At 41.2% G+C, this 27657-nt stretch overlaps 1 protein-coding gene across 1 annotated transcript in view; it reads left to right on the top strand.

Moving 5' to 3' along the window:
• The window catches only part of LOC132671745 (aldehyde oxidase 2), a 92811-nt gene that overhangs the window by 2490 nt on the left and 62664 nt on the right, over window positions 1-27657 (top strand). The window contains exons 3-10 of the mRNA XM_060622897.2: window positions 1276-1372; window positions 2637-2745; window positions 4324-4450; window positions 7694-7755; window positions 10391-10480; window positions 12816-12896; window positions 15258-15402; window positions 25855-25947. Of these exons, the coding sequence (XP_060478880.1) occupies window positions 1276-1372; window positions 2637-2745; window positions 4324-4450; window positions 7694-7755; window positions 10391-10480; window positions 12816-12896; window positions 15258-15402; window positions 25855-25947 (804 nt within the window). The remainder of the gene's footprint in view (window positions 1-1275; window positions 1373-2636; window positions 2746-4323; window positions 4451-7693; window positions 7756-10390; window positions 10481-12815; window positions 12897-15257; window positions 15403-25854; window positions 25948-27657) is intronic.

The following is a 27657-nucleotide window of genomic DNA, read 5'->3' as shown; positions in this document are numbered from 1 at the left end:
AGCAATGAAATGGAAGCTAAGCTCTTTACTTCAGCACTAATTATTCTTTTAAGGGCTTTCCAAATTCCCAGGAGGGTGGTTATATAATAGAGGTTTGTGTTGCATGTACCATGCCCTGGAGGGAAACCACATTCTCCAGATTCAGGAAGAGCATGTGTCATAGGAAAGGATTGCCTTTCCCTATATCCATTTTCTTATGGCAGATGTTCCCTACCATTTTATATTCTGAAATTTAGATCTTCATAATGACAACCATTTTCATTGGTAGGTCTAATATATCTCTCAGAAAAACCAAAAAGTAAATAAAGAAATGGAAGAAATTATAAATTGGTGGAGTCAACCCATGGACAAGTTTTGTTTAAAAGCCTACATGGTTTTTAATTAGTTGTCGATGTTTGAAAATGAGGAAATCTCATATTTTAGAAAATCAACATTTCTCAGTTTCTCATGAAAAATGAGCAAATAGTCATTCATGTGTGGGTAGCAGTCTAGCCAACTGGAATAGGGACTGTCTAGAAAGGGGCACAAGCTCTCCAGTTACACTCCAGCTTATTCCACTTATTGACATGTCCTCTCTGATAAACATCTGAGGTTATGACAATTTAGGTGAACAAGCCCGATGGCTTAAAAAAAAAAAAAAGTCAGTGATTCTGAAATCTTTGTAGCCAGTCTAGTGAATTATATCCAATCTCATAAACTGGGTGGAAATGGACCACAATTAGGGAGAAGGATGACTAAATAGAGAGGCGCAGAGACTGAGCCTGGATTTGAGCTTGGACTCAGAACAAGGGAGAGCAGAGGGACACTCCAGGTGGGATCTGAAGGTAAGGATGGGAGTTTTCTCCAAAGGCTCACTCATTTGTTTTCAAATGCAATACAAATGGACAAAACTAGCAATTCATTGAACTGCTAAAAATAAGATCTTCTCTTCCAGTTACATGATTGGAACCCAGAATACCTATAATGAAATAGGACTTTTCAAAGGAATTTTACAGCCATCATCCTACAAGATGTATATGATAAGCCTATGAATATAAAGTAACTATTACTTTTCCCTCTTTGCAAGTGAGAAAATGGGCAGGGAAAGGTTAATATGTTCAGTATCACACAGCTAATAAGATCTAGAGTGGCCTGAGAGCTGGAGGCAGGCAAATGACTTCTCAGACCTGTCCTTCACCCCCCAAAGACCTTCCTCACTAGCAACACCTGAGGGAGGCGGCTATAATGGGGGTAACATATCCATGTGGCATCTTTTCCTTGACCACCCCCTTCTAGTACGCCTCACAGGAACCAAGTATGCCTGTGGAAGAGGAGGCTGCGGTGCCTGTACTGTGATGGTGTCCAAGCATGACCCAGTGTCTGCGAAGATAAGGTATCCTACCCAGAAGCTCAGAGGCCAGAAGTGGCCTTTGTTTCTTTGCCAGGCTTGTATTCTCATTCCAGAGCAGAAGATCCCTAAGATCTTGTGATTCTAACCCTTTCTAGATCTTCAACCCCTCTGAAAATCTGGTAAAAGCTCTGAGCCCCCTACTCAGAAGGTACATAAACTAATTATATTTTGCACACACTTTCAGGAATATTACAGACATCCTAAAGCCCATCTATGCATCCCAGGTTAAGAAACCCCAATTTAGGCAAATCATTCATTTTACAGATGAAGAAACTGAAGCTTAAAGAGATGAAGTGACTTGTTCAAAGTCATACAAGATTGTAGATCAAGGACTTGAACCCACATTTTCTGGCTCTGAAGATAATGCCTCTTCTGCTGGGCTGGACCAACCCTGCAGAGCAGAGACCTGGCTCATGGTTGCATCCTTTAATTAAGAGCTGGATTCCAGGATTTGGGCTGCTCCCAGATCCACTAGCCCCAAAAAATCAAGAAATGGTCTCAGAACACACTCCATTCCACTGTTGAATGACCTTATCCAAAGAGTTTTAAATTAACAAGCAAAAGAAAAAAAATCTCAAATTTAGACATAAAAGACATAAGTATGCCTTTAATTTCTTATGGGGTCAATAGCCTAATGAATACTAGTTGAGGTCCAATTATACTCCTGGTAACTTGAATCCTCTCCCATTGTGTCCAGGGCCAAGTAAGTCTGTTCTGGACTTAGAAAGTTTTTCTGAGGGACACCTGGGTGGCTTAGTCAGTTGAGTGTCTGACTCTTGATTTTGGCTCAGGTTATGATTTCATGGTTATGGGATTGAGCCCCAAGTCAGGCTCCTAGATGAGCATGGAACCTGCTTGGGATTCTCTCTCCCTCTTTCTCTCTCTGCTTTTCCCTATCTCTCTCTCTCTCTCTCTCTCTCTCTCTCTCTCTCTCTCTATCCTTCCCTCTCTCCCTCTCTCTCTTTCAAAATAAATAAATGTTAAAAAGTTTTTTTAAGTTTTTCTGAAGTTCAGAATGCCCAAGTTCCCTCTAAGAATCCCCAATTCTTACAGATAGTACAGGGTCAGCAGAGAGGATTCTAAACTCATCCTCCCTGTCTCCCCTTCAGTTCCCCATCCCTGAGGCTGAATGACAGGCTTGGTTTTTTGTTTTATTTTCTTTTGATTTTTTTGATGTCCTTCTTGCTTCCCAAAAGGGAAGAACTGTGTTACACTCCTTGATTTTCCTTTTATTCCTCATATGAAGACACTTCTCCATTACTGCATGTCTGGTGCCCATCTGCTCTCTGTATGGGGCTGCTGTCACCACTGTAGAAGGTATTGGAAGTGTCAACACCAGGCTTCACCCTGTGCAGGTAAGAGCACGTTGTAATTTTCTCATTCTTAACTTTTTCTTTTTAACCAACACAGTGTTGACTGTGCTGCCTGGAGCTTCTAGGTTGTGATCAGGTAAGTAGAAGCTTTGGATGCATATTGATCAAGATAATAACATCTAAGTGATTTAAAGAAAGCTGGAAATCCATCCACATTTTATTAGATGATCATCTTTTTTCTTACTTTTTCCACTTGAATGATAAGCAGGATTATCAAAACATTGATTAATAACTATGTAACTATAGGCTGGAATAAATATTGTACAAAAGATATTATTCATAGGCTAAAATGTCAGAGGCAAACAAGATAAAACTCAGGATTATTCCCTGTGGCATAGGAGGTCTTAAGAGTAAAATTAGAACCAAGGCTGACTATACCAGACCACAAACACAATCATTTTTTTAAGTTTATTTATTTTGAGAGAGAGTAAGAGCACATAGGGGAGGGGCAGAAAGAGAGGAAGAGAGAGAATCCCAAGCAGACTTGTGTCCCAATCCTGACAGGGGCTTGATCCAAATGAACCATGAGATCATGACCTGAGCTGAAATCAAGAGTTGAACACTTAACCAACTGAGACACCCAGGTGCCCCTCTCCAAATTTTACTTGAAGCTGGGACACAGAGGCTGGTTTTAAGAGAACTGTCACATGCATTGGCAGAAAACACACTGACTCCTCTGTCATTGTCACAAAGAATGGAGACAAAGAATTGGAAAATCATAGGTCCAGATCCACCAATACTACAAGTCCTTCCAGGCAGGAGGAGCCCAGAGGGTCTCTGGGTTTCAAAACATGAGAATCAATTCCAGGAAAGGTCAACAAAGGCAAAGGACCCAGCAGAATTTACTAGACTATCTAGGGAGATCAGAGAGGATTACACTCTGAAATCTAGAGCAGGGCTTCCCAAATTTTAATGTGTAAAGAATCATCTGGGAACTTGTTAAAAATACAGATTCTGAGTCAGGAAGTTTGGAGCAGAGGCCTGAGGTTTTGTACTTCCTGCAAGCTCCCAGGTGGAACAAACACCACTGGTCCATAGGCTACACTTTAAATAGCAAGCATCTAGGACACAGACCAAAACCTTGGATCTTTGAAAGTAGAACTCCTTTTGAGCCAACACAAAAGAATTTAAAGAAGTAAAGTGAGGTCAACAGTAAATAGTCTCCAAATTAATCAAAAAGAGGCAGCTCCATGGTCAGAATTAAGCTGGGCAAAACGTAGAGGTGTTCAAGAAACTTGTTTTTGAAACTTAAACATACTTTCCTTGTAATTACTGATTTCTGGAGAATTCTCACTCTAGGAATAGAAGCCGCACACTGCTAATTCCCAGTTAGAAGTATCTGAGCATCTGAGCTTGAGAGATGATTGTGACGATAGAATATGGCTTCCGAGTCACTTCCACCAGAGCAGCATAGGAAAGGGGACGCTGGCCATCTCTGGGCAAGAGGAGGAGTGCACTGCTTAGGGACTGGGTTTGACCATGATAAGAGAGGTACCAGGTGTGGACCTCGGTGAGGGGTGCTGACAGCAGAAACCTGTGACCATGCATGTGTTCTTCTAGGAGAGGATCGCCAGGAGCCACGGTACCCAGTGTGGATTCTGCACCCCTGGGATGGTGATGTCCATGTACACACTGCTTAGGAACCACCTACAGCCTTCAGAGGAGCAGCTCATGGAAGCCCTGGGGGGTAGGTCTGACATGGAAAAAACCCACCACCTGCCTGAGGCCAGGTGGGAAACATGCCCCAGGCTCTTCCAGCCCTCTCACAAGTCATCCCAGCCCTGCTCAGGGAACCCCCTGGTTGTTTCTAAAGTAGCTACAACTCACCCAGGAGCAGGGAAGAATGGCAGAGCACTTGTTGGAGAGGCCTGCATGGAACACACTGTGTGTGGATCACACACCCGTATTGACACCTCAGTTCTCTTTCCAGTGACTTATTTGTCTGCCTTCATTAGGGCTGTCAAAACAAAGTACCACCAACTAGGTGCATTAAAACAACAGGAATTTATTCTTTCAAAGTTCTAGAGGCTACAAGTCTGAAAACAAGGTGTCAGCAGGATTGTGCTCCCTCTGAAAGCTCTAGGGGAAGGTTCTTCCTTGCCTCTTCTTTGCTTCTGGTGTTTGACAGCTATCCTGGTATTCCTTGACTTACAGATGCATCACAGTCTAGTCCCTGCCTCTGTCTTCTCATGGCCTTCTCCCCTGTGTGTCTGTGTCCAAATTTTCTTTTATAATGACCCCTGTCACTAGATTAGGACCCATCCTTTTTTATATATATATATATGAAATTTATTGTCAGATTGGTTTCCATACAACACCCAGTGCTTATCCCAACAGGTGCCCTCCTCAATGCCCATCACCCACTTTCCCCTCCCTCCCACCCCCCATCAACCCTCATTTTATTCTCAGTTTTTAAGAGTCTCATGGTTTGCCTCCTTCCCTCTCTGTAACTTTTTCCCTCTCCGCCTCCCCCATGGTCTTCTGTTAAGTTTCTCAGGATCCACTAAGAGTGAAAACATATGGTATCTGTCTTTCTCTGTATGACTTATTTCACTTAGCATAACACTCTCCAGTTCCATCCATGTTGCTACAAATGGCCAGATTTCATTCTTTCTCATTGCCAAGCAGTATTCCATTGTATATATAAACCACAATTTCTTTATCCATTCATCAGTTGATGGACATTTAGGCTCTTTCCATAAATTGGCTCTATGCATCAGCACTCCTGTATCACTTGGGTAAATTCCTAGCAGTGCTATTGCTAAGTCATAGGGTAGATCTATTTTAAATTTTTTGAGGAACCTCCACACTGTTTTCCAGAGCGGCTGCACCAGTTTGCATTCCCACCAACAGTGCAAGAGGGTTCCCGTTTCTCCACATCCTTTCCAGCATCTATAGTCTCCTGATTTGTTCATTTTAGCCACTCTGACTGGCATGAGGTGGTATCTGAGTGTGGTTTTGATTTGTATTTCCCTGATGAGGAGTGACGTTGAACATCTTTTCATGTGCCTGTTGGCCATCTGGATGTCTTCTTTAGAGAAGTGTCTATTCATGTTTTCTGCCCAATTCTTCACTGGATTATTTGTTTTTGGGGTGTGGAGTTTGGTGAGTTCTTTACAGATTTTGGATACTAGCCCTTTGTCTGATATGTCATTTGCAAATATCTTTTCCCATTCCGTTGGTTGCCTTTTAGTTTTGTTGATTGTTTCCTTTGCAATGCAGAAGTTTTTTATCTTGATGCCATCCCAATAGTTCATTTTTGCTTTTAAATCCCTTGCCTTTGGAGATGTGTCAAGTAAGAAATTTCTGCAGCTGAGGTCAGAGAGGTTTTTTCCTGCTTTTTCCTCTAGGGTTTTGATGTTTTCCTGTCTCACATTCAGATCCTTCATCCATTTTGAGTTTATTTTTGTGAATGGTGCAAGAAAGTGGTCTAGTTTCATTCTTCTGCATGTTGCTGTCTAGTTCTCCCAGCACTATTTGTTGAAGAGACTGTCTTTTTTCCATTGAATATTCTTTCCTGCTTTGTCAAAGATTAGTTAGCCATACTTTTGTGGGTCCAATTCTGGAGTCTCTATTCCATTCCATTGGTCTATATGTCTGTTTTTGTGCCAATACCATGCTGTCTTGATGATTACAGCTTTGTAGTAGAGGCTAAAGTCTGGGATTGTGATGCCTCATGCTTTGGTCTTCTTCAATATTACTTTGGCTATTCGGAGTCTTTTGTGGTTCCATACAAATTTTAGGAGTGCTTGTTCTAGCTTCAAGAAGAATGTTGGTGCAATTTTGATTGGGATTGCAATGAATGTGTAGATTGCTTTGGGTAGTATTGACATTTTAACAATATTTATTCTTCCAATCCATGAGTACAGAATATTTTTCTGTTTCTTTGTATCTTCTTCAATTTCCTTCATAAGCTTGCTATAGTTTTCAGCATACAGGTCTTTTACATCTTTGGTTAGGTTTATTCCTAGGTATATTTTATGATTCTTGGTGCAATTGTGAATGGGATCAGTTTCTTTATTTGTCTTTCTGTTGCTTTGTTATTAGTGTATAAGAATGCAACTGATTTCTGTACATTAATTTTGTATCCTGTGACTTTGCTGAATTCATGTATCAGTTCTAGCAGACTTTTGGTGGAGTCTACTGGGTTTTCCATGTGTAATGTAATGTCATCTGCAAAAAGTGAAAGCTTGACTTCATCTTTACCAATTTTGATGGGCTAGAGCACATCCTAATCCAGTATGACCTCAATTTAACTTGAGTATATCTGCAGAGGTCCTATTTCCAAATAAGGTCACATTCACATGTTCCAGATGTTAGAACTTCAACATATCTTTTTGGGGGAACACATTTCAACCCATAATAGAGCCCTTCACATATTGAAAGGATGCTTTAGAATTTGCAATGCATTTAAGTTACTAAAGAAAAGTACATATTGATCAATAAGCATCATTTTCAGGTGTCAACAATTCCCTAAACAAGTCATCTGTTAAATGTATAGATTCTTAGATTGATACCTGAAGGGGGAGCACAGACATACTCCCTAATCTGCCATTTGCTGGCAGTTGCTTCCTTTACTCTTCCTTTACTCTTTTTGTCCCATTATAGAAAATCATATAGTACATTAGAAATGGCCTATATTTTCTTGTTTTAGGATCCCCTGTATCTTACACAGATACATGTTGAATGAATGAATAAACTAATAGATGGATGCAAGTGAGCTCACCAGACAGACGATCATCTTTAGGGCAGAGAATAAAACTAGAATTGAAGTAGTGGGAAGGTTCATATTCTAAGAAGAGAAAAAGGATTGAATAGTCTGGCAGATATTTAAACACTCTAAAAAAAAAAACCCCTAAGTCAGTTTTAACTTTCAAATGAAACTAGTTAAAATAAAGCCTACTGATAAGCATGCTTCTTCTCTGATTAGGTAATCTATGCCGCTGTACTGGGTATCGGCCAATTCTCGCAAGTGGAAGGACCTTCTGTGTGGTGAGTAGGTGACATCCTACAGAGCAAGAATGACAGGGAGAGCTGGTCAAGCCTGGGAATACAGGGGTTGAGTTGTTTAGATCATCTAAACAGACTATAAGGGAGACTAAGTGAGTTTGTCCCAACTGACTCACAAGAATTTTAGCTATTTGTTAAGGACAGGGTGAAAGTTATACCACATTTGATGTTCCACAACCCACCACCGAGGGAGGTCAGGTGATCTAGCCAGGCATCCAGATATATTCCACGAATAGTTAAACAAGGCATCAGGCAGGACATGTAGGAGGGCTCCAGCAAACCCAAAGAGACAAGCAAAGGTATGAAATTTGCTTTGGGGAGACAAGGTTAGTTCCAAGAGTCCAGACTGGCTAGGAAAGTGTGAGCAAGTAAAGAAGCCGAATATGTAGAGTAGAATCCAAAATTCACCTCAAGTACAAGAGCACAGGAAGTTTCCTTTACAAAAGATACTTCACTGAGTATCAAGATCAAATAAGAAATCATGGGCAAAGCATGTAGCAAAGTCATAGGGGACACTTAATTGCTACTGTTATTGAGGATGCTGTTGAGGCAGGATGGAATTGGGCAGTTCTGCCCTTATACCCAAGCAAGAGGGATTCCACATTTGGGAGGGCCCCTTGCTGGTCCTCCTCCAGCCATTCTCAGGAAGCAATGGAGCTAAGGTGACTTGTTCAGTTGGACCCTTCACCCTTTTCTAGACCATGCTCCAGATACGGTCTCAACCCCATTCCTCGGCCTGACACCAGTCTCTTCCTGAACCCATCTTCCTAGAGCAGATCATAACAGCCAGCACATACACCCCTAGGTCAAAGGGTAGCCAACAACTGGTTGTTTCTGGAGGGTGTGGACAGAGCTGGGGAATTCAGGCCAGGATGCTCACACAGGTGTTTGAGTCCCCTCAGTACAGAAGGGTGGGAAGAGGAGGGCAGTAGGCCAAGGCCAGAGTGTCCATTTATACTCTTGCACTAGATCCACAAATAGTAGGGGTGGGCCTAGAAGTGGACCAGCAGGCTTGTCCCTCTTCCCAGAGCCAGGCAGGTCCCCGGTATGTGCATGTCCCAGACTTTTTTATTTCTTTAATTTAATTTATTTTTTTAATTTACATCCAAGTTAGTAAACATGTCCCAGACTTATAATGCCACATGGGGGAGCCAAAGCTGAAGAGCTGAGAAATAAATGAATGCTTATAAACCCATCAAACTGCTGGTGTAAGTGAAACACTTGTGAAATATGAATAAAGGAAGTTAAAGGAAACTGCTCTCCCTCTGGAGTATGGATGTTATTCGCTTTCCCAGGCATAGACTCTGGGGATAAAGGCAAAAATGTGGTTGGACACCCACCTTGTAGCCAAGTGGCTACAGGGTGTTTAATGGGTGAAAGAAACTGGGCCCCAATGGGAATACCCAAGACTCCTCTCTACCAGGCCAAGAGAAGACTGACTATTTCTGTTGTCATTGATTCATAGCCCATCGTGGACACTCTCAGAGCTCTAACTAAGAGAGGAAGCTCTGGTCACTGGGCCCAGCTGGTTTTGCTTCTTAGACAGAGTTAGGAAGATGGTGGCAGCCTGAGGCATTTGGGGGAGAGAACTGGGATATCTGGAAGAAAGTATTTTCCTAGATATTGAGGAAAAATTATTTAAGGTAGAAGACACAAGAGGTAAGTTTGGAGGAAATGGGAAATGAAGGAACCAGTAAATGGAAACCTGCTTTAAAGTAAAGTTAGCAATTGTCCATTCATTCCCAGTCAGTCCCATGCAGATCCCAAAGGTATGGAAGACCTAATTCCAAAATAGTTTTTTTTTCATATTTTTTTCTTTTCTTTTTCTTTTGTTTTAAAGGTCCTTATATAAATGATAACACTCAGTATTGTTGAATCGTATATATACTAGAGAATGGATAAATCATCATTGCCCTAAAAGGCATCATATCAATTAATTCTACTACTAGGAATTCACCTATAAAAAAAATTCAGAGATGTATACATAGCTGTCCATGTAATGAACAGAAATGTTCATTATGTTATTTACAGTTATACAATGTAGGAAAAAATCTAAGTGTATAACACTTTGCTGTATAATGATACAGCAAAAGATTCACAACATAAATGAATAAATAAACATATAAATGGGGGTGCCTGGGTGGCTTAGTCAGTTGAGCATCTGATTCTTTTTTTTTTTTTTTTTTTTTTTCAATGTTTTTTATTTTATTTTTGGGACAGAGAGAGACAGAGCATGAACGGGGGAGGGGCAGAGAGAGAGGGAGACACAGAATCGGAAACAGGCTCCAGGCTCCGAGCCATCAGCCCAGAGCCTGATGCGGGGCTCGAACTCACGGACCGCGAGATCGTGACCTGGCTGAAGTCGGACGCTTAACCGACTGCGCCACCCAGGCGCCCCAGTTGAGCATCTGATTCTTGATTTCAGCTCAGGTCATGATCCCAGGGTTGTGGCATCAAGCCCCAAGTTAGGCTCCGCACTGAACATAGCGCCTGCTTAAGATCCTCTCTCTCCCTCCCTCTGCCCCTCCCCCTGCCTCAAATTAAAAAAAATAAATAAATAAATAAATAAATAATAATAATAAAAAGTTTTTCATCTCAAGGCATTTCACTGTCCTAGGAGTCAGCTGGCTGTCAAAAGAAAAGAACAGGAAAATGCTGCTTGGATCTGGGAGGAAATGATTCTTCCTCACTCAGCAGGGAAAGTGACGTGAGTCTCTGTTTGTTGTGTCCTCTCTGGGAGTATTGCTAAATATTGGCCTAGTGTTACTGTGCTTGTGAGTTTTGATGATCATTCTCTGCATCACTTTCAAATCTCCAAAGCACATGCACTAATCAATCACTTTTCATTTGGGAACCCAGTAATGAGGTGATTGAAAATCAGGCTCCGATTTTGCCCTTCAGTCTCTGAAAGAATCAAACAATAAAACATAAACCTACTCAGACAAGAGCAAACAGACCTGCCCCAACTATGATGAGTCCCATCCTTGGGTGGAAAAGGGTTTTTGTGACTGACCCGACTCAGGCAGAGCTGTCCTCTATCACTGTGTCCCCCTTTGTAGAGAGAGGGCACTGCAACCTCAGCAGGAGAGCCTGTCCCAAGTCACATGGTGAGTTCATGATTAGCACAGCTGGGAAGTCCAGCCTGAAACACTGCAGTCTCTGGCTTTGCTCTCTGAGAGATACTAGTTTTCAGAAGACCCTGCTAAGTTCTTACAGGAATTACTTACAGAAGTTAGAATAAGGATAAAATAGAGTCTGCTCCCTGTAGACAAGGAAATATGAGAGAACAGAGTTATCCTTAGATGAAACTGAGCCCATCATCCCCCTGCTGTACCTATTTCTATCCTGCACACCTACCTAGTTCCCATTCTTGACCTCCCACTGCTACCTCATTTTGGTCTGAAGAAGGTGTGCAATGGAATAGAGGGTTTTTGCCAAAGAAGGCCGGCTGTACCCCCCACAACCACTTCACAGAGGACCAGTGCACCTCAGAGGGGTCAATACATTTTAAAGTCTGATTCTTGATTTTGTGGCCCAGGAAGTCAATCTGGGCAATGATTGGGCTCTGGGGACCACCTGATTTACTTTAACCAAACTCGAAGAACATGATATTTAAACTGGAGTGTGCCCTAATATACATTTACAGAAACGCAATCCTAAAATGGATCTTATGGTCACTGAGCCGCATGTTTTTTCCTTTTGGGAAAACACACACAGAAAGCACATTATAATGAGGTTGCTTGGTGAGCATGGATGCAGAGCAATTGGATAATCTTAAGGGTAATATCACAGAATACCCCTCTCTTCCACCAGGGTAGACCAGCTGGATGGCAGATGTCTGTCCCATGACTCTCCCTTCTCTTAAATCTATGTTAATATCTTCCATTACTAAGTCCTGGCCTAACACCTGGTTAGAGAAACTTTAATTCCTCAGATCTGATTCATTATGTTTGTTTTACATTTTCATTCTCACACACTATCTTATTTCTAGGTTTTAGAGATGTATCACATTATTGCCCCCTCTTCAGGAATGTTTTCGAGGAATAAGTGTTTCCAAAGCTAAAGCAGATCTCTTCCAGACAACATTAGAGTTTGGGTAACTTTTCACTGTGCTTTAGGTATCCTTATTGGTAAAAATGGAAATGATAGTTTACTTTATTTCTAAAATTGTTGCAAGGACTAAACAAATTATTAAAATACATAAAAGCACTTGGAATGTAACACCCTGTAAATGTTACCTATTATTATTAAAATTAGTGGAGGCAGTGTTTATGCCTAGGCATGTATGTCTAGAGTCATTTTTATTTAAACTTCAGGACTTCTCAGAACCTTTAGCATTTTGAATCCTGACTTGACAGGTGACAGAACAATGTCTGGGGCACAGTGGAGATGAGGTCCCAAACTTATTAACCTCTGATAGTTTCTTACAGATTGCCTTGGTGTTTCACAGGGTACTCTTTAAACTACTTCAGAGAATATTCTTTGCCTTAGTATCATATCAGTGGTAGAGTATTTCTCTTACAACAAGATTTTATTTAAAACATTTATTTGGTTTGGGGCACCTGGCCGGCTCAGTTGGTATAGCATGCAACTCTTGATCTCAGGGTTGTGAGTTCAAACTCCACGTTGAGTGTAGAGATTTAAAAATAAAAATCTTTTTTAAATGTTTATTTTTGAGAGAGAGAGAGACAGAACATGAGCAGGGGAGGGGCAGAGAGAGAGATGGAGACACAGAATCCGAAGCAGGCTCCAGGCTCCAAGCTCTCAACAGAGTCCAATGCAGGGCTTGAACCCACAAACCACGAGATCATGACCTGAGCTGAAGTCCGATGCTCAACCAACTGAGCCACCCAGGTGCCCCTAAAAATAAAAATCTTTTAAAAAAAACCACTTTTATTTGGTTTGAACTATTTCCCATTACTCCTGCATTAGGAGAGTAGGAAAGTTATTACTATGTTCATTTTGCCTAATTATTGTAAAGAATTACAACACTGTTTCCAGTTTAGCTGTGCTGACAAGGCCATCTTCTGCCCTTTATACAGATTTGCACAGACTTATTTGTGGAAGAGGAGTTCCAGCCCTTGGACCCTACCCAGGAGCTCATATTTCCCCCAGAACTCTTGGTAAGATGAGTTGAGTGCTTTGTGCGTTTGTATAAATGTCACTGGTTATAAACTCAGTTTTATAAAACCACCCTTTCCTTCCTATGAAGTTGTCAAACTGTGGAAATATTTGATCACATCAAGAAGCCTGTCCTCACCCAGCTCACCAACCCTCCCTAGCTAATGCCCTTGACACGCTCACTGAAGCCTCAGCAAAGGCTCTTTTTTTTTTTTTTTAATGATTCCATCATTATTGTCATCATTGTCATCTGCAATGTCCTTGTTGACTCTTCCAAGCCATCCAGCTTTGCTCAGCTTCTAACTTGGTCTTCCAGCCACTCCAGTACATTGAATCCAAGGAGCACTTCCAGCCCTCCCTATGCCTTACCTTTCCTTCTATCAGCATCTCTCTTTCCTCTCTGGCATCCAGTGGTCCCATTCTATAAAATACTTATTTCTGAAGGGACTCTGAAAGAGGTGTCCATTCATTCATTCATTCATTCATTCAACAAACTTCAATCATCCAGCAACATGCCAGGTACTGTTGTAGGTACTGAATCGACAGACAGCAAGGAATAAAACTAACACAAAAACCTACCTTCAAGCAGTTGTAATCTGGTAGGAGAGGCAGATAATAAGCAAGATAATAGAAAGAGATACAGTGTGTTAGCCAGTGAGAAGGGTTAAGAAGGAAAAAGATAAAGCAGAAAAGGGGGATAGGATACGGTCCAGAGAAGATTTCTCTGAAAAAGTTTCAAAACTTTGAAAAAAGTTCTAACGGAAGTGAGGGAGCAGCCTTAGTGACATGTGGGGGAAAAGCAGTCTGGGCAGTGCAGACAGTAAGTGAAAGGTGCCAAGTTTAGGAGAACGCCTGCTACAATCAAGGGAGAGAGCAGGGTCCAGCCTGGCTGAAGCACAGTGAATGAGATCAGAAAGGCACTGGGAAGCAGATCATGAGGACTTAGGCTACTTGGCTTTTACCCTATGAGAAATGAGAAATGATTAGGGAGGTTGGACAGGGGAGGGGCAAGTTCCTATTAATGTAATGGGATCTGGGATCGTTCTGGCTGCTGGGATGGGAATAGCCTGCTGAGAAGCACAGGAAGTAGCAGTAAGTGGGGGAGGGATGGAGGGAGAAAAAGAGAATCCCAAGCCAACTCCACGCTCAGCACAGAGCCCAATGGAGGGCCCCATCCCACAACTGTGAGATCACAACCTGAGCCAACATCAAAGTGCCCCTTAGAAAAACAAAATAAAAAAGGACAAGATAAATGATAAAAAACAAAAAACAAAAAACAAAAAACCTCAGGGCCTGTGGGCAGTTCAGTCAGTTAAGCATCAGACTCTTGATTTAGGCTCAGGTCATGGTCCCAGGGTCATGAGATATCGAGCCCCGTGCCAGGCTCTGGGCTGACAACTCGAGCTTAGTCAAAGTGCTAATGCTATCCTGAGAGATGGAGGCCTGCATGTAGGTGGTGAGAAGAGAGTCAGTTCTGGATATAGCTTGAAGGAGAGCCAATGAGATTTGCTGCTGACTGTGATATGGTGTGTGGGAGAGAGACAGACTGTCTCTGGGGAGAAACTGACTCTGACACTTTGGGCAGCTGGAAAGGTGAGTGGCCATTTACAGAGAAGGGGAACAGCTCAGGAAGAATAGGACATTTTTTTTTTGGTGGGGGTTCCTTTTTGGGAGCTTCAAAAAGAAGGGAATATGAGGAGCTCATTTTGGGATATGTTAAATCTGAGATGCCTATTAGACATCTGAGAGGAGACATCAAGTTCTCATTCAGATATATGAGTTTGGATTTCAGAGTAAGAGTCCGGGCTGAAAATACTAATTTAGGAGCATTAGTATAATTATGATTTTTAAGGCCATGATACTAAATTATGTTCAATTAATCTATACTGAATTGTCATTGACAGGTGCCAGCTTATATTGTCACCTGCCTACAAAGAGCTATATATCAAAAGTCTCGGGGCGCCTGGGTGGCTCAGTCGGTTAAGCGTCCGACTTCGGCTCAGGTCATGATCTCGCGGTCCGTGAGTTCGAGTCCCGCATCGGGCTCTGTGCTGACAGCTCAGAGCCTGGAGCCTGTTTCAGATTCTGTGTCTCCCTCTCTCTGACCCTTCCCCGTTCATGCTCTGTCTCTCTCTGTCTCAAAAATAAATAAACGTTAAAAAAAAAAAAGTCTCAAGTTAAAGGAGTAAATATCTATTTATGGAAGTTCAGGCATTAGTCAGTGGGTGTAGTGAGTATCTTCTTAGTCAAGTGGACTTCAGGACTCTTGAAATCTCTCTGGAGGAATATACCTCCACTTGGATCTCACATAAGCCAGGATGGCAGGTGTGTGCATGTACATCCACATTTTCATTTGTACCTAGAGAATGGCAAAGAACCCAGAAAAACAAACCCTGACCTTCCATGGAGAGAGGGTTACCTGGATCTCCCCTGGCACCCTCAAGGATCTCCTGGAGCTGAAAGCAAAACATCCTGAGGCCCCTCTCATCTTGGGCAACACTTCACTGGGTGAGTGATTACAGCATTTCTCCTCCCACCGCCAAGCTGGTCCTCCTGTCCCCTACTTTGCTCTCAGTCTATAAAAACTACTTTTTAAGGATAAAAACCTCAACCTTTATAATAAAAATAATATAATAGTATATTATAAAACATATATAATATACCATTGTATATCATATGATATGATTATCTAATTATATAATTTTGTACCCTGGGAGTATGCAGCATGACCCCCTGAGGTATGGGGAAAAAATATTAGAGGGTATTTTGGGTTTTTTGTTTTTGTTTTTGTTTTGGGAGAGAGAGAGAGAGAGAGAGTGCATGAGCCAGGGAGAGGGGCAGAGGAAGAGAGGGAGAATCTTAAGCAGGCTCCATGCTTAGTGTGGAGCCCAATGTGGGGCTCCATCCCATGACCCTGGGATCATGACCCCAGGTGAAATCAAGAGTCAGACACAATTGACTGAGCCACCCAGGCACCCTGAGGGTTTTTTTATTTTTTATCATTTAATTTATCTTGTCCTTTTTTATTTTGTTTTTGTTAAATAGTGAGTAGATATAATGGAAGTCTGTAAAATATGCATGGGTACATTAACAGTGCACACCCAGTTACCAGCTACACCCAGTTTAAGAATGAGCACTTTACCAAGAACTTTGAAGGCCCGGGAGCCCTCCCAAACCACATCCCCTTCCCTTCCCTTCCTCTCAGAAGCACTCATTAGTCTGAATGTGGTAGTGGTCAGTCACTTTCTTGTATTTACAATTTTACCACATATATTTGAGCCTTTAAGCAATATGTCATTTACCTTAGCATATTTTTGAACTTCACATAGAGTGACATAGTGTTATTCTTCAATATGCTTTGTTTGTTCAACATTCCTGACCTGAGATACACTCATAGTGTTGCAGGTAACTGTTAGACTCCATTGTGTAACTACATACAATTTGCTCCTCCATTCCACTATTGAAGGACATGGAGCGATTTCCAAGTTTTGCCTATTATTAATATTCTTTTTTTATTATTAAGTTTTTTATTTTAATTCTAGTATGGTCAATATACAGTGTTATATTAGTTTCAGGTGTGCAATATAGTGATTCAGCAATTCTATACATTATTCAGTGCTCATCATGAGAAGTGTACTCTTTAATCCCTTTCACTTATTTCACCTCCCCCCCCTCCTCAGCCACCTCCCCTCTGGTAACCATCAGTTTGTTCTCTATAGTTAAGAGTCTGTTTCTTGGTTTGTCTCTCTCTTTTTTTCCTTTGCTCATTTGTTGTTTTTTTTTTTCCTTACATTCCACATATGAATGAAATCTTATGGTATTTGTCTTTCTCTGACAAACTTATTTCGCTTAGTATAATGCTGTCTAGCTACCTCCATGTCATTGAAAATGGCAAGGTTTCATTCTTTTTGATAGCTGAGTAATATTCCAGAGAGAGAGAGAGAGGGTGTGTGCACGTGTGTGCGTCTCTGTGTGTGTGTCTGTGTGTCACGTCTTCTTTATCCATTCATCAATCGGTGGACACTTGGGCCGTTTCTGTAATTTGGCTATTGTAGATAATGCTGCAATAAACATAGGGGTGCATGTATCCCTTTGAATTAGTGTATTTGGGAGGTAAATTTCCAGTGGTGTGATTCCTGGATCATAGGAAAATTCTATTTTTAACTTTTTGAGGATGCTGCATACTGTTTTCTACAGTGGCTGCACCAGTTTTCATTCCCATCAGCAGTGCACAAGGGTTCCTTTTTCTACACATCCTCACCAATACTTGATATTTCTTGTGTTGTTAATTTTAGCCATTCTGACAGGTGTGAGGTGGTATCTCGCTGTAGTTTTAATTTACATTTCCTTGATGATGAATTATGCTGAACATCTTTTTGTGTGTCTGTTGGCCATCTATGTGTCTTATTTGGAGAAATGTCTGTTCATGTCTTCTGCCCACTTTTAATTGGATCATTTGGTTTTTGGCTATACAGTTGCATAAGTTCTTTATTTTGGATACTAACAATTTATCGGATATATCATTTGCAAATATCTTCTCCCATTCAGTAGGTTGCCTTTTAGTTTTCTTGATTGTTTCTTTTGCTGTGAAGAAGGCTTTATTTTGATGTAGTCCCAATAGCTTATTTTGGCTTTTATTTCCCTTGCCTCATGAGACATCTAGAAAAATGTTGCTACAGTCAATGTCAGAGACATTACTGCCTGTGCCTTCTTCAAGGATTTTATGGTTTCAGGTCTCACATTTAGGTCTTTAATCCATATTGAGTTTGGTTTTGTGTATGGTATAAGAAAGTGGTCCAATTTCATTCTTTTGCATGTAGCTGTCCAGTTTTTCCAACACCGTTTGCTGAAGAAACTGTCTTTTTCCTATTGGATATTCTTTCCTCCTTTCTTGAAGATTAATTGACTAAACACTTGTGGGTTTATTTCTGGTTTTCTATTCTGTTCCATTGACCTATATGTCTATTTTTATGCCAGTACCATATTGTTTTGATTATTACAGTTTTGTAATATAACTTGGAGTCTAGAACTGTGATACCTCCAGATTTGTTTTTCTTCATGAAAATTGTTTTGGCTATTTTTGGGTGTTTGGTGGTTCCATACAAATTTTAGGATTGTTTGTTCCAGTTCTGTGAAAAAATGGTGTTGGTATTTTGGTTTTTGGCTATTGAGTTGTATAAGTTCTTTATTTTAGATACTAACACTTCTGATGAAGATTGCATTCAATCTGTAGATTGCTTTGGGTAATGTAGAGATTTTAGCAATATTTGTTCTTCCAACCCATGAACATGGAACATCTTTCCATTTTTCTATGTTATCTTGAATTTCTTTCATTAAAATTTTATAGTTTTCAAAGTACAGGTCTTTCATCTCTTTGGTTAAGTTTATTCCTAGATATTTTATTGTTTTTGATGCAATTGTAAATAGGATTGTTTTCTTAATTTCACTTTCTGCTGCTTCATTATTAGTACATAGGAATGCAACAGATTTCTGTACATTGATTTTATATACTACTTTACTGAATTCATTTATCCATTCTATGATTTGGGGGTGGCGATTAGTTTTTAGGATTTCCTGTATATAGTATAACATCATCTGCAAATAATGAAAGCTTTACTTCTTCCTTACTAATTTGGATGCCTTTTATTTCTTTTTGTTGTCTAATTGCTATGGTTATGACTTCCAGTACTATGTTAAATAAAAGAGGTAAAAGTGGACATCCCTGTCTTATTCCTGACCTTAGGGAAAAGTTTTCAGTTTTTCTCCATTGAGTATGATATTAGCTGTAGGTTTTTCATATAAAGCCTTTATTATATTGTGGTATGTTCCCTCCAACCCTACTTTGTCAAGAATTTTTACTATGAATGGATGTTGTACTTTGTCAAATGTTTTTTCTGCATCTATTGAAATGATCCTATGGTTTTTATTTTTTCTCTTATTGATGTGATGTATCAGGTTAATTGATTTGCAAATATTGAATCACCTTGCATCCCAGGAATAAATCCCACTTGATTGTGGTGAATTATTTTTTTAATGTACTATTGGATTCAGTTTGCTAGTATGTTGTTGAGGATTATTGCATCTATGTTCATCAGCGATATTGGCCTGTAGTTCTTTTTCTCAGTAGTGTCTTTATCTGGTTTGCTATCAGGGTGATACTGGCCTCACAGAACGAATTTGGAAGTTTTCCTTCTTCTTCTATTTTTTAGAATAGTTTGAGAAGAATAGGTATTAAATATTTGGTAGGGATGCCTGGGTGGTTCAGTCAGTTGAGCATCTGACTCTTGATTTCAGCTCAAGTCATGATCCCAGAATGATAGGATCAAGCCCTGCATCAGGCTCTGTGCTGAGCACGAAACCTGCTTAAAATTCTCTCCCTCTGTCCCTCTCCCCTGCTCATGCATTCTCTCTCTCTCTCTCTCTTTCTTTTTTTTAATTTTTTTATTTTTTTATTTTATTTTATTTATTTATTTTTTATTTTTTAATATATGAAATTTACTGTCAAATTGGTTTCCATACAACACCCAGTGCTCATCCCAAAAGGTGCCCTCCTCAATACCCATCACCCACCCTGCCCTCCCTCCCACCCCCCATCAACCCTCAATTTGTTCTCAGTTTTTAACAGTCTCTTATGCTTTGGCTCTCTCCCACTCTAACCTCTTTTTTTTTTTTTTTTTTTTTTTTTTCCTTCCCCTCCGCCATGGGTTTCTGTTACGTTTCTCAGGATCCACATAAGAGTGAGACCATATGGTATCTGTCTTTCTCTGTATGGCTTATTTCACTTAGCATCACACTCTCCAGTTCCATCCACGTTGCTACAAAAGGCCATATTTCATTCTTTCTCATTGCCACGTAGTATTCCATTGTGTATATAAACCACAATTTCTTTCTCCATTCATCACTTGATGGACATTTAGGCTCTTTCCATAATTTGGCTATTGTTGAGAGTGCTGCTATAAACATTGGGGTACAAGTGCCCCTATGCATCAGTACTCCTGTATCCCTTGGATAAATTCCTAGCAGTGCTATTGCTGGGTCATAGGGTAGGTCTATTTTTAATTTTCTGAGGAACCTCCACACTGCTTTCCAGAGAGGATGCACCAATTTGCATTCCCACCAATAGTGCAAGAGGGTTCCTGTTTCTCCACATCCTCTCCAACATCTATAGTCTCCTGATTTCTTCATTTTGGCCACTCTGACTGGCATGAGGTGATATCTGAGTGTGGTTTTGATTTGTATTTCCCTGATGAGGAGTGAGGTTGAACATCTTTTCATGTGCCTGTTGGCCATCCGGATGTCTTCTTTAGAGAAGTGTCTATTCATGTTTTCTGCCCATTTCTTCACTGGGTTATTTGTTTTTCGGGTGTGGAGTTTGATGAGCTCTTTATAGACTTTGGATACTAGCCCTTTGTCCGATGTGTCATTTGCAAATATCTTTTCCCATTCCGTTGGTTGCCTTTTAGTTTTGTTGGTTGTTTCCTTTGCTGTGCGGAAGCTTTTTATCTTCATAAGGTCCCAGTAATTCACTTTTGCTTTTAATTCCCTTGCCTTTGGGGATGTGCCGAGTAAGAGATTGCTACGGCTGAGGTCAGAGAGGTCTTTTCCTGCTTTCTCCTCTAAGGTTTTGATGGTTTCCTGTCTCACATTCAGGTCCTTTATCCATTTTGAGTTTATTTTTGTGAATGGTGTGAGAAAGTGGTCTAGTTTCAACTTTCTGCATGTTGCTGTCCAGTTCTCCCAGCACCATTTGTTAAAGAGACTGTCTTTTTTCCATTGGATGTTCTTTCCTGCTTTGTCAAAGATTAGTTGGCCATACGTTTGTGGGTCTAGTTCTGGGGTTTCTATTCTATTCCATTGGTCTATGTGTCTGTTTTTATGCCGATACCATGCTGTCTTGATGATGACAGCTTTGTAGTAGAGGCTAAAGTCTGGGATTGTGATGCCTCCTGCTTTGGTCTTCTTCTTCAAAATTACTTTGGCTATTCGGGGCCTTTTGTGGTTCCATATGAATTTTAAGATTGCTTGTTCTAGTTTCGAGAAAAATGCTGGTGCAATTTTGATTGGGATTGCATTGAATGTGTAGATAGCTTTGGGTAGTATTGACATTTTGACAATATTTATTCTTCCAATCCATGAGCAGGGAATGTCTTTCCATTTCTTTATATCTTCTTCAATTACCTGCATAAGCTTTCTATAGTTTTCAGCATACAGATCTTTTACATCTTTGGTTAGATTTATTCCTAGGTATTTTATGCTTCTTGGTGCAATTGTGAATGGGATCAGTTTCTTTATTTGTCTTTCTGTTGCTTCATTGTTAGTGTATAAGAATGCAACTGGTTTCTGTACATTGATTTTGTATCCTGCAACTTTGCTGAATTCATGTGTCAGTCCTAGCAGACTTTTGGTGGAGTCTATCGGATTTTCCATGTATAATATCATGTCATCTGCAAAAAGCGAAAGCTTGACTTCATCTTTGCCAATTTTTGATGCCTTTGATTTCCTTTTGTTGTCTGATTGCTGACGCTAGAACTTCCAGCACTATGTTAAACAACAGCGGTGAGAGTGGGCATCCCTGTCGTGTTCCTGATCTCAGGGAAAAAGCTCTCAGTTTTTCCCCGTTGAGGATGATGTTAGCTGTGGGCTTTTCATAAATGGCTTTTATGATCTTTAAGTATGTTCCTTCTATCCCGACTTTCTCAAGCGTTTTTATTAAGAAAGGGTGCTGGATTTTGTCAAAGGCCTTTTCTGCATCGATTGACAGGATCATATGGTTCTTCTCTTTTTTTTTGTTAATGTGATGTATCACGTTGATCGATTTGCGAATGTTGAACCAGCCCTGCATCCCAGGAATGAATCCCACTTGATCATGGTGAATAATTCTTTTTATATGCTGTTGAATTCGATTTGCTAGTATCTTATTGAGAATTTTTGCATCCATATTCATCAGGGATATTGGAGTGTAGTTCTCTTTTTTTACTGGGTGTCTGTCTGGTTTAGGAATCAAAGTAATGCTGGCTTCATAGAATGAGTCTGGAAGTTTTCCTTCCCTTTCTATTTCTTGGAATAGCTTGAGAAGGATAGGTATTATCTCTTCTTTAAACGTCTGGTAGAACTCCCCTGGGAAGCCATCTGGTCCTGGACTCTTATTTGTTGGGAGATTTTTGATAACCGATTCAATTTCTTCGCTGGTTATGGGTCTGTTCAAGCTTTCTATTTCCTCCTGATTGAGTTTTGGAAGAGTGTGGGTGTTTAGGAATTTGTCCATTTCTTCCAGGTTGTCCAATTTGTTGGCATATAATTTTTCATAGTATTCCCTGATAATTGTTTGTATCTCCGAGGGATTGGTTGTAATAACTCCATTTTCATTCATGATTTTATCTGTTTGGGTCATCTCCCTTTTCTTTTTGAGAAGCCTGGCTAGAGGTTTGTCAATTTTGTTTATTTTTTCAAAAAACCAACTCTTGGTTTCGTTGATCTGCTCTACAGTTTTTTTAGATTCTATATTGTTTATTTCTGCTCTGATCTTTATTATTTCTCTTCTTCTGCTGGGTTTGGGGTGTCTTTGCTGTTCTGCTTCTATTTCCTTTAGGTGTGCTGTTAGATTTTGTATTTGGGATTTTTCTTGTTTCTTGAGATAGGCCTGGACTGCAATGTATTTTCCTCTCAGGACTGCCTTCGCTGCGTCCCAAAGCGTTTGGATTGTTGTATTTTCATTTTCGTTTGTTTCCATATATTTTTTAATTTCTTCTCTAATTGCCTGGTTGACCCACTCATTCGTTAGTAGGGTGTTCTTTAACCTCCATGCTTTTGGAGGTTTTCCAGACTTTTTCCTGTGGTTGGTTTCAAGCTTCATAGCATTGTGGTCTGAAAGTATGCATGGTATAATTTCAATTCTTGTAAACTTATGAAGGGCTGTTTTGTGACCCAGTATATGGTCTATCTTGGAGAATGTTCCATGTGCACTCGAGAAGAAGGTATATTCTGTTGCTTTGGGATGCAGAGTTCTAAATATATCTGTCAAGTCCATCTGATCCAATGTGTCATTCAGGGCCCTTGTTTCTTTACTGACTGTGTGTCTAGATGATCTATCCATTTCTGTAAGTGGGATGTTAAAGTCCCCTGCAATGACCACATTCTTATCAATAAATTTGCTTATGTTTGTGAGTAATTGTTTTATATATCTGGGGGCTCCAGTATTCGGCGCATAGATATTTATAATTGTTAGCTCTTCCTGATGGATGGACCCTGTAATTATTATATAATGCCCTTCTTCATCCCTTGTTACAGCCTTTAATTTAAAGTCTAGTTTGTCTGATATAAGTATGGCTACTCCAGCTTTCTTTTGGCTTCCAGTAGCATGATAAATAGTTCTCCATCCCCTCACTCTCAATCTAAAGGTGTCCTCAAATCTAAAATGAGTCTCTTGTAGACAGCAAATAGATGGGTCTTGTTTTTTTATCCATTCTGATACCCTATGTCTTTTGGTTGGCGCATTTAATCCATTTACATTCAGTGTTATTATAGAAAGATACGGGTTTAGAGTCATTGTGATGTCTGTATGTTTTATGCTTGTAGTGATGTCTCTGGTACTTTGTCTCACAGGATCCCCCTTAGGATCTCTTGTAGGGCTGGTTTAGTGGTGACAAATTCCTTCAGTTTTTGTTTGTTTGGGAAGACCTTTATCTCTCCTTCTATTCTAAATGACGGACTTGCTGGATAAAGGATTCTCGGCTGCATATTTTTTCTGTTTAGCACACTGAAGATATCGTGCCAAGCCTTTCTGGCCTGCCAAGTTTCAAAGGAGAGATCAGTCACGAGTCTTATGGGTCTCCTTTTATATGTGAGGGCACGTTTATCCCTTGCTGCTTTCAGAATTTTCTCTTTATCCTTGTATTTTGCCAGTTTCACTATGATATGTCATGCAGAAGATCAATTCAAGTTACGTCTGAAGGGAGTTCTCTGTGCCTCTTGGATTTCAATGCCTTTTTCCTTCCCCAGTTCAGGGAAGTTCTCAGCTATAATTTCTTCAAGTACCCCTTCAGCACCTTTCCCTCTCTCTTCCTCCTCTGGGATACCAATTATGCGTATATTACTTCTTTTTAGTGTATCACTTAGCTGTCTAATTTTTCCCTCATACTCCTGGATTTTTTTATCTCTCTTTTTCTCAGCTTCCTCTTTTTCCATAACTTTATCTTCTAGTTCACCTATTCTCTCCTCTGCCTCTTCAATCCGAGCTGTCGTTGTTTCCATTTTGTTTTGCATTTCGTTTAAAGCGCTTTTCAGCTCCTCGTGACTGTTCCTTAGTCCCTTGATCTCTGTGGCAAGAGATTCTCTGCTGTCCTGTATACTGTTTTCAAGCCCAGCGATTAATTTTATGACTATTATTCTAAATTCACTTTCTGTTATATTATTTAGATCCTTTTTGATCAGTTCATTAGCTGTTGTTATTTCCTGGAGATTCTTCTGAGGGGAATTCTTCCGTGTGGTCATTTTGGATAGTCCCTGGAGTGGTGCGGACCTGCAGGGCACTTCCCCTGTGCTGTGGCATATAACTGGAGTTGGTGGGCGGAGCTGCAGTCAGACCTGATGTCTGCCCCCAGCCCACCGCTGGGGCCACAGTCAGACTGGTGTGTGCCTTCTCTTCCCCTCTCCTAGGGGCGGGATTCACTGTGGGGTGGTGTGGCCCGTCTGGGCTACTTACACACTGCCAGGCTTGTGGAGCTGGGGATCTGGCGTATTAACTGGGGTGGGTAGGCAAGGTGCACGGGGGCAGGAGGGGCAGGCTTAGCTCGCTTCTCCTTAGGTGATCCACTTCAGGAGGGGCCCTGTGGCAGCGGGAGGGAGTGAGACCCGCTGCTGGAGGGGTGGCTCCGCAGAAGCACCACGTTGGGTGTTTGCACAGAGCAAGCAAGTTCCCTGACAGGAACTGGTTCCCTTTGGGATTTTGGCTGGGGGATGGGCGAGGGAGATGGCGCTGGCGAGCGCCTTTGTTCCCCGCCAAGCTGAGCTCTGCCATTCGGGGGGCTCAGCAGCTCTCCCTCCCTTTGTCCTCCAGCCTTCCCGCTTTCTGAGCAGAGCTATTAACTTATGACCTCCCAGACACTAAGTCGCGCTTGCTGTCGGAACACAGTCCGTCCGGCCCCTCCGCTTTTGCCAGCCAGACTTGGGGGCTCTGCTTGGCCCGCGAGCCGCCCCTCCGCCCCGGCTCCCTCCCGCCAGTGGGTGGAGCGCGCACCGCCTCACCGCCCTTCCTACCCTCTTCCGTGGGCCTCTCGTCTGCGCTTGGCTCCGGAGACTCCGTTCTGCTAATCCTCTGGCGGTTTTCTGGGTTATTTAGGCAGGTGTAGGTGGAATCTAAGTGATCAGCAGGATGCGCGGTGAGCCCAGCATCCTCCTACGCCGCCATCTTCCCTCCCCCCCCCTCTTTCTTTAAAAAGAAAAAAAACTAACTTAAAAATTTTTTTGGTAGAATTCACCCATAAGGCCATCTGGCCCTAGACTTTTGTTTATTGGGAGTTTTTTTTATCACTGATTCAATTTCATTGCTGGTAATCAGTGTGTTCAAATTTTCAATTTCTTCCTGCTTCAGTTTTAGTAGATTATGTTTCTTATGGTGAATATTCATATATGTTATATGTTTCTTATGATGAATATTCTTATATATGTCTCCTGGTGTCAATGTGCAAAAGCTTTCTAAGAACCTCCCATCCATTTTATTTTCTGGTTTTATAAACATATAATGAATGTATAAATAAGTAAATACATGTACTGGGAGAACATCCCTATAAATTTACTTTGCAGGAAATATGGCCATTGCTTTCATATTTATACACATTTATTACCAATTAAAAAATGGTATCTGAATATTTTTATGAGAAACTTTCAGTACCAAAAAAAAAAAGGCACATTCTCTTTCCTAAATCTGTTTAATACATATATATTTATTTATTTACTTTTCAGGACCTGCAATGAAATCTCAAGGACGTGTTCACCCAATTCTCCTCTCTCCTGCTAGGATTTCTGAGCTCAGTATGGTATTTAAAACAAGTGATGGTGAGTTCTGATGTTCTTAGTGAAGCATTAGTGAACCAATCCCTGCACTAAACTTACACTTACCAAGTAGTCTGAAACCTCCTCATACATTTGTCTTGTCTGGCCTTTTTCTAGCTCTTCATCATTTTTCTGATGTGATATAATATCCCTTCCATAAAACCTTGCCATCAAAAGCTTTGCACAGAATATGAGGTATTCAGATGATATTATTCAAGACCTTCTAGTCACATGCAGGATTCTTGCCTATAAAATGTTATGTGACCAAAAGACAATAAATTTGCAGTGTAATTTTGATGGGAAGACAGTGAGAGAACTAGTGCCATCCATCGGTTGAAAAGTCAATTCCTAGGAGGGAGGATGTTTGCAGGGGAAAGTGGGAGAAATATCATCAGGCACTCAAATGCTACTTGTTTCATATGGACAATGGCAAGAGGTAAAATGAGACAAAGACCTGCCCAGGTAAACACCTCTAGTCACTTACAACATCCTTCAGGGCCCACTACCTGCCAATACTACTACATCAGGCAAGGTGGTACTCACAAAGTAGTAAGAAAGCATGCAGGACTTTGCCTTCTTTTACAAGGAACCTTATTTCACTCCTCTCCTCATCCCCCAGACCTCCTAGTATGTAAGTACATGCATATAAGTGCTCAATTCAATGACTGACAAATGAAGAGTGGGAAAAAAATGAATGAATGGGTGGGCCAGGAACTTGAGTTTGGGATGCGGTGGTAGTAATGACTTTCTTAACTTAGACAACAAGGAGTTAGAACTGAAAGTTTGAGTCAAGACTTACTGGCCATTGTGTGCTTGTGGGCATCACTGGTAAGCAGGGCAGGGGACCTACCTTGGGTGTATCACTGCCATCTAGGAGTCCCGCCTTCCTGGCTTCTAACCATTATCAGCCAAACTTAGACTGTGCTGCAGACCAGCAAGCACGCCCTTCCCTGACCTCACCCCACCCATTTGTAAGGGGAGGGACCCTTCCTGGTTTTGCCTAGCACTGCAGCCTCACAGCTTCAGGTTTGGGACAGTTCAGGTAGCACACCTAAATGTCACTCAGAAAATGAGGGGAATGTGCTTAGACTCACTCAAAATCTTGGTGAAGGCAGAAGGGAAAGAAGAGGGAGAGCAGCATGGGTGGGTTGGGAGCACAGGTGACCAGTACAAACAGATGGTTAAGACAGGAAAACCCTTCCCTGACCTTCACCCCAGGCATCATTTAACCCACCACTTTCAAACTTCTCTGTCCACAACCCTGTCCTCAAAAAAATCTGAAATAGAGTAAGTAAATGAAAATAAGATGCTCTGTTTGAAGGAAAGGGGAGACTTCTCACCATCCCTCTGTCTCTGGACCCCTGTGTCTATGCCTGAGAGAACCCTTCAGAACACAATTCATATCCCTCAGTGTAACCGCAGTCCCTCATCTCAGGAATTCCTCATGAGGAAGCCAAGATGCAAAAGGAAAGTAAACTCGCCCAAGGTCCCTGAACTGGCTGGTGGCCAGGTCACCAAGCCACATATCTCCCATTTCCAATTCAGAACCCTTTCCGTTAGCACCCTTCCTCATCCTCCAGGCCCACCCCAGGGCCTGTCCAATTGGTTGTTCAAATGGACTGCTCAGTTTGGATCTGCAAACAAAGTAGAGCCAGATTCTGAAATCTGAGGAAACAGTATGCCTTCTTCAAGCCCTCTTAAAATTAAAGTGTG

Source organism: Panthera onca, chromosome C1, assembly GCF_046562875.1.
Source record: "Panthera onca isolate mPanOnc1 chromosome C1, mPanOnc1 haplotype 2, whole genome shotgun sequence".
NCBI classification, from domain to species: Eukaryota; Metazoa; Chordata; class Mammalia; order Carnivora; family Felidae; genus Panthera; species Panthera onca.
This window is presented reverse-complemented; position numbering and strand designations above follow the sequence as displayed.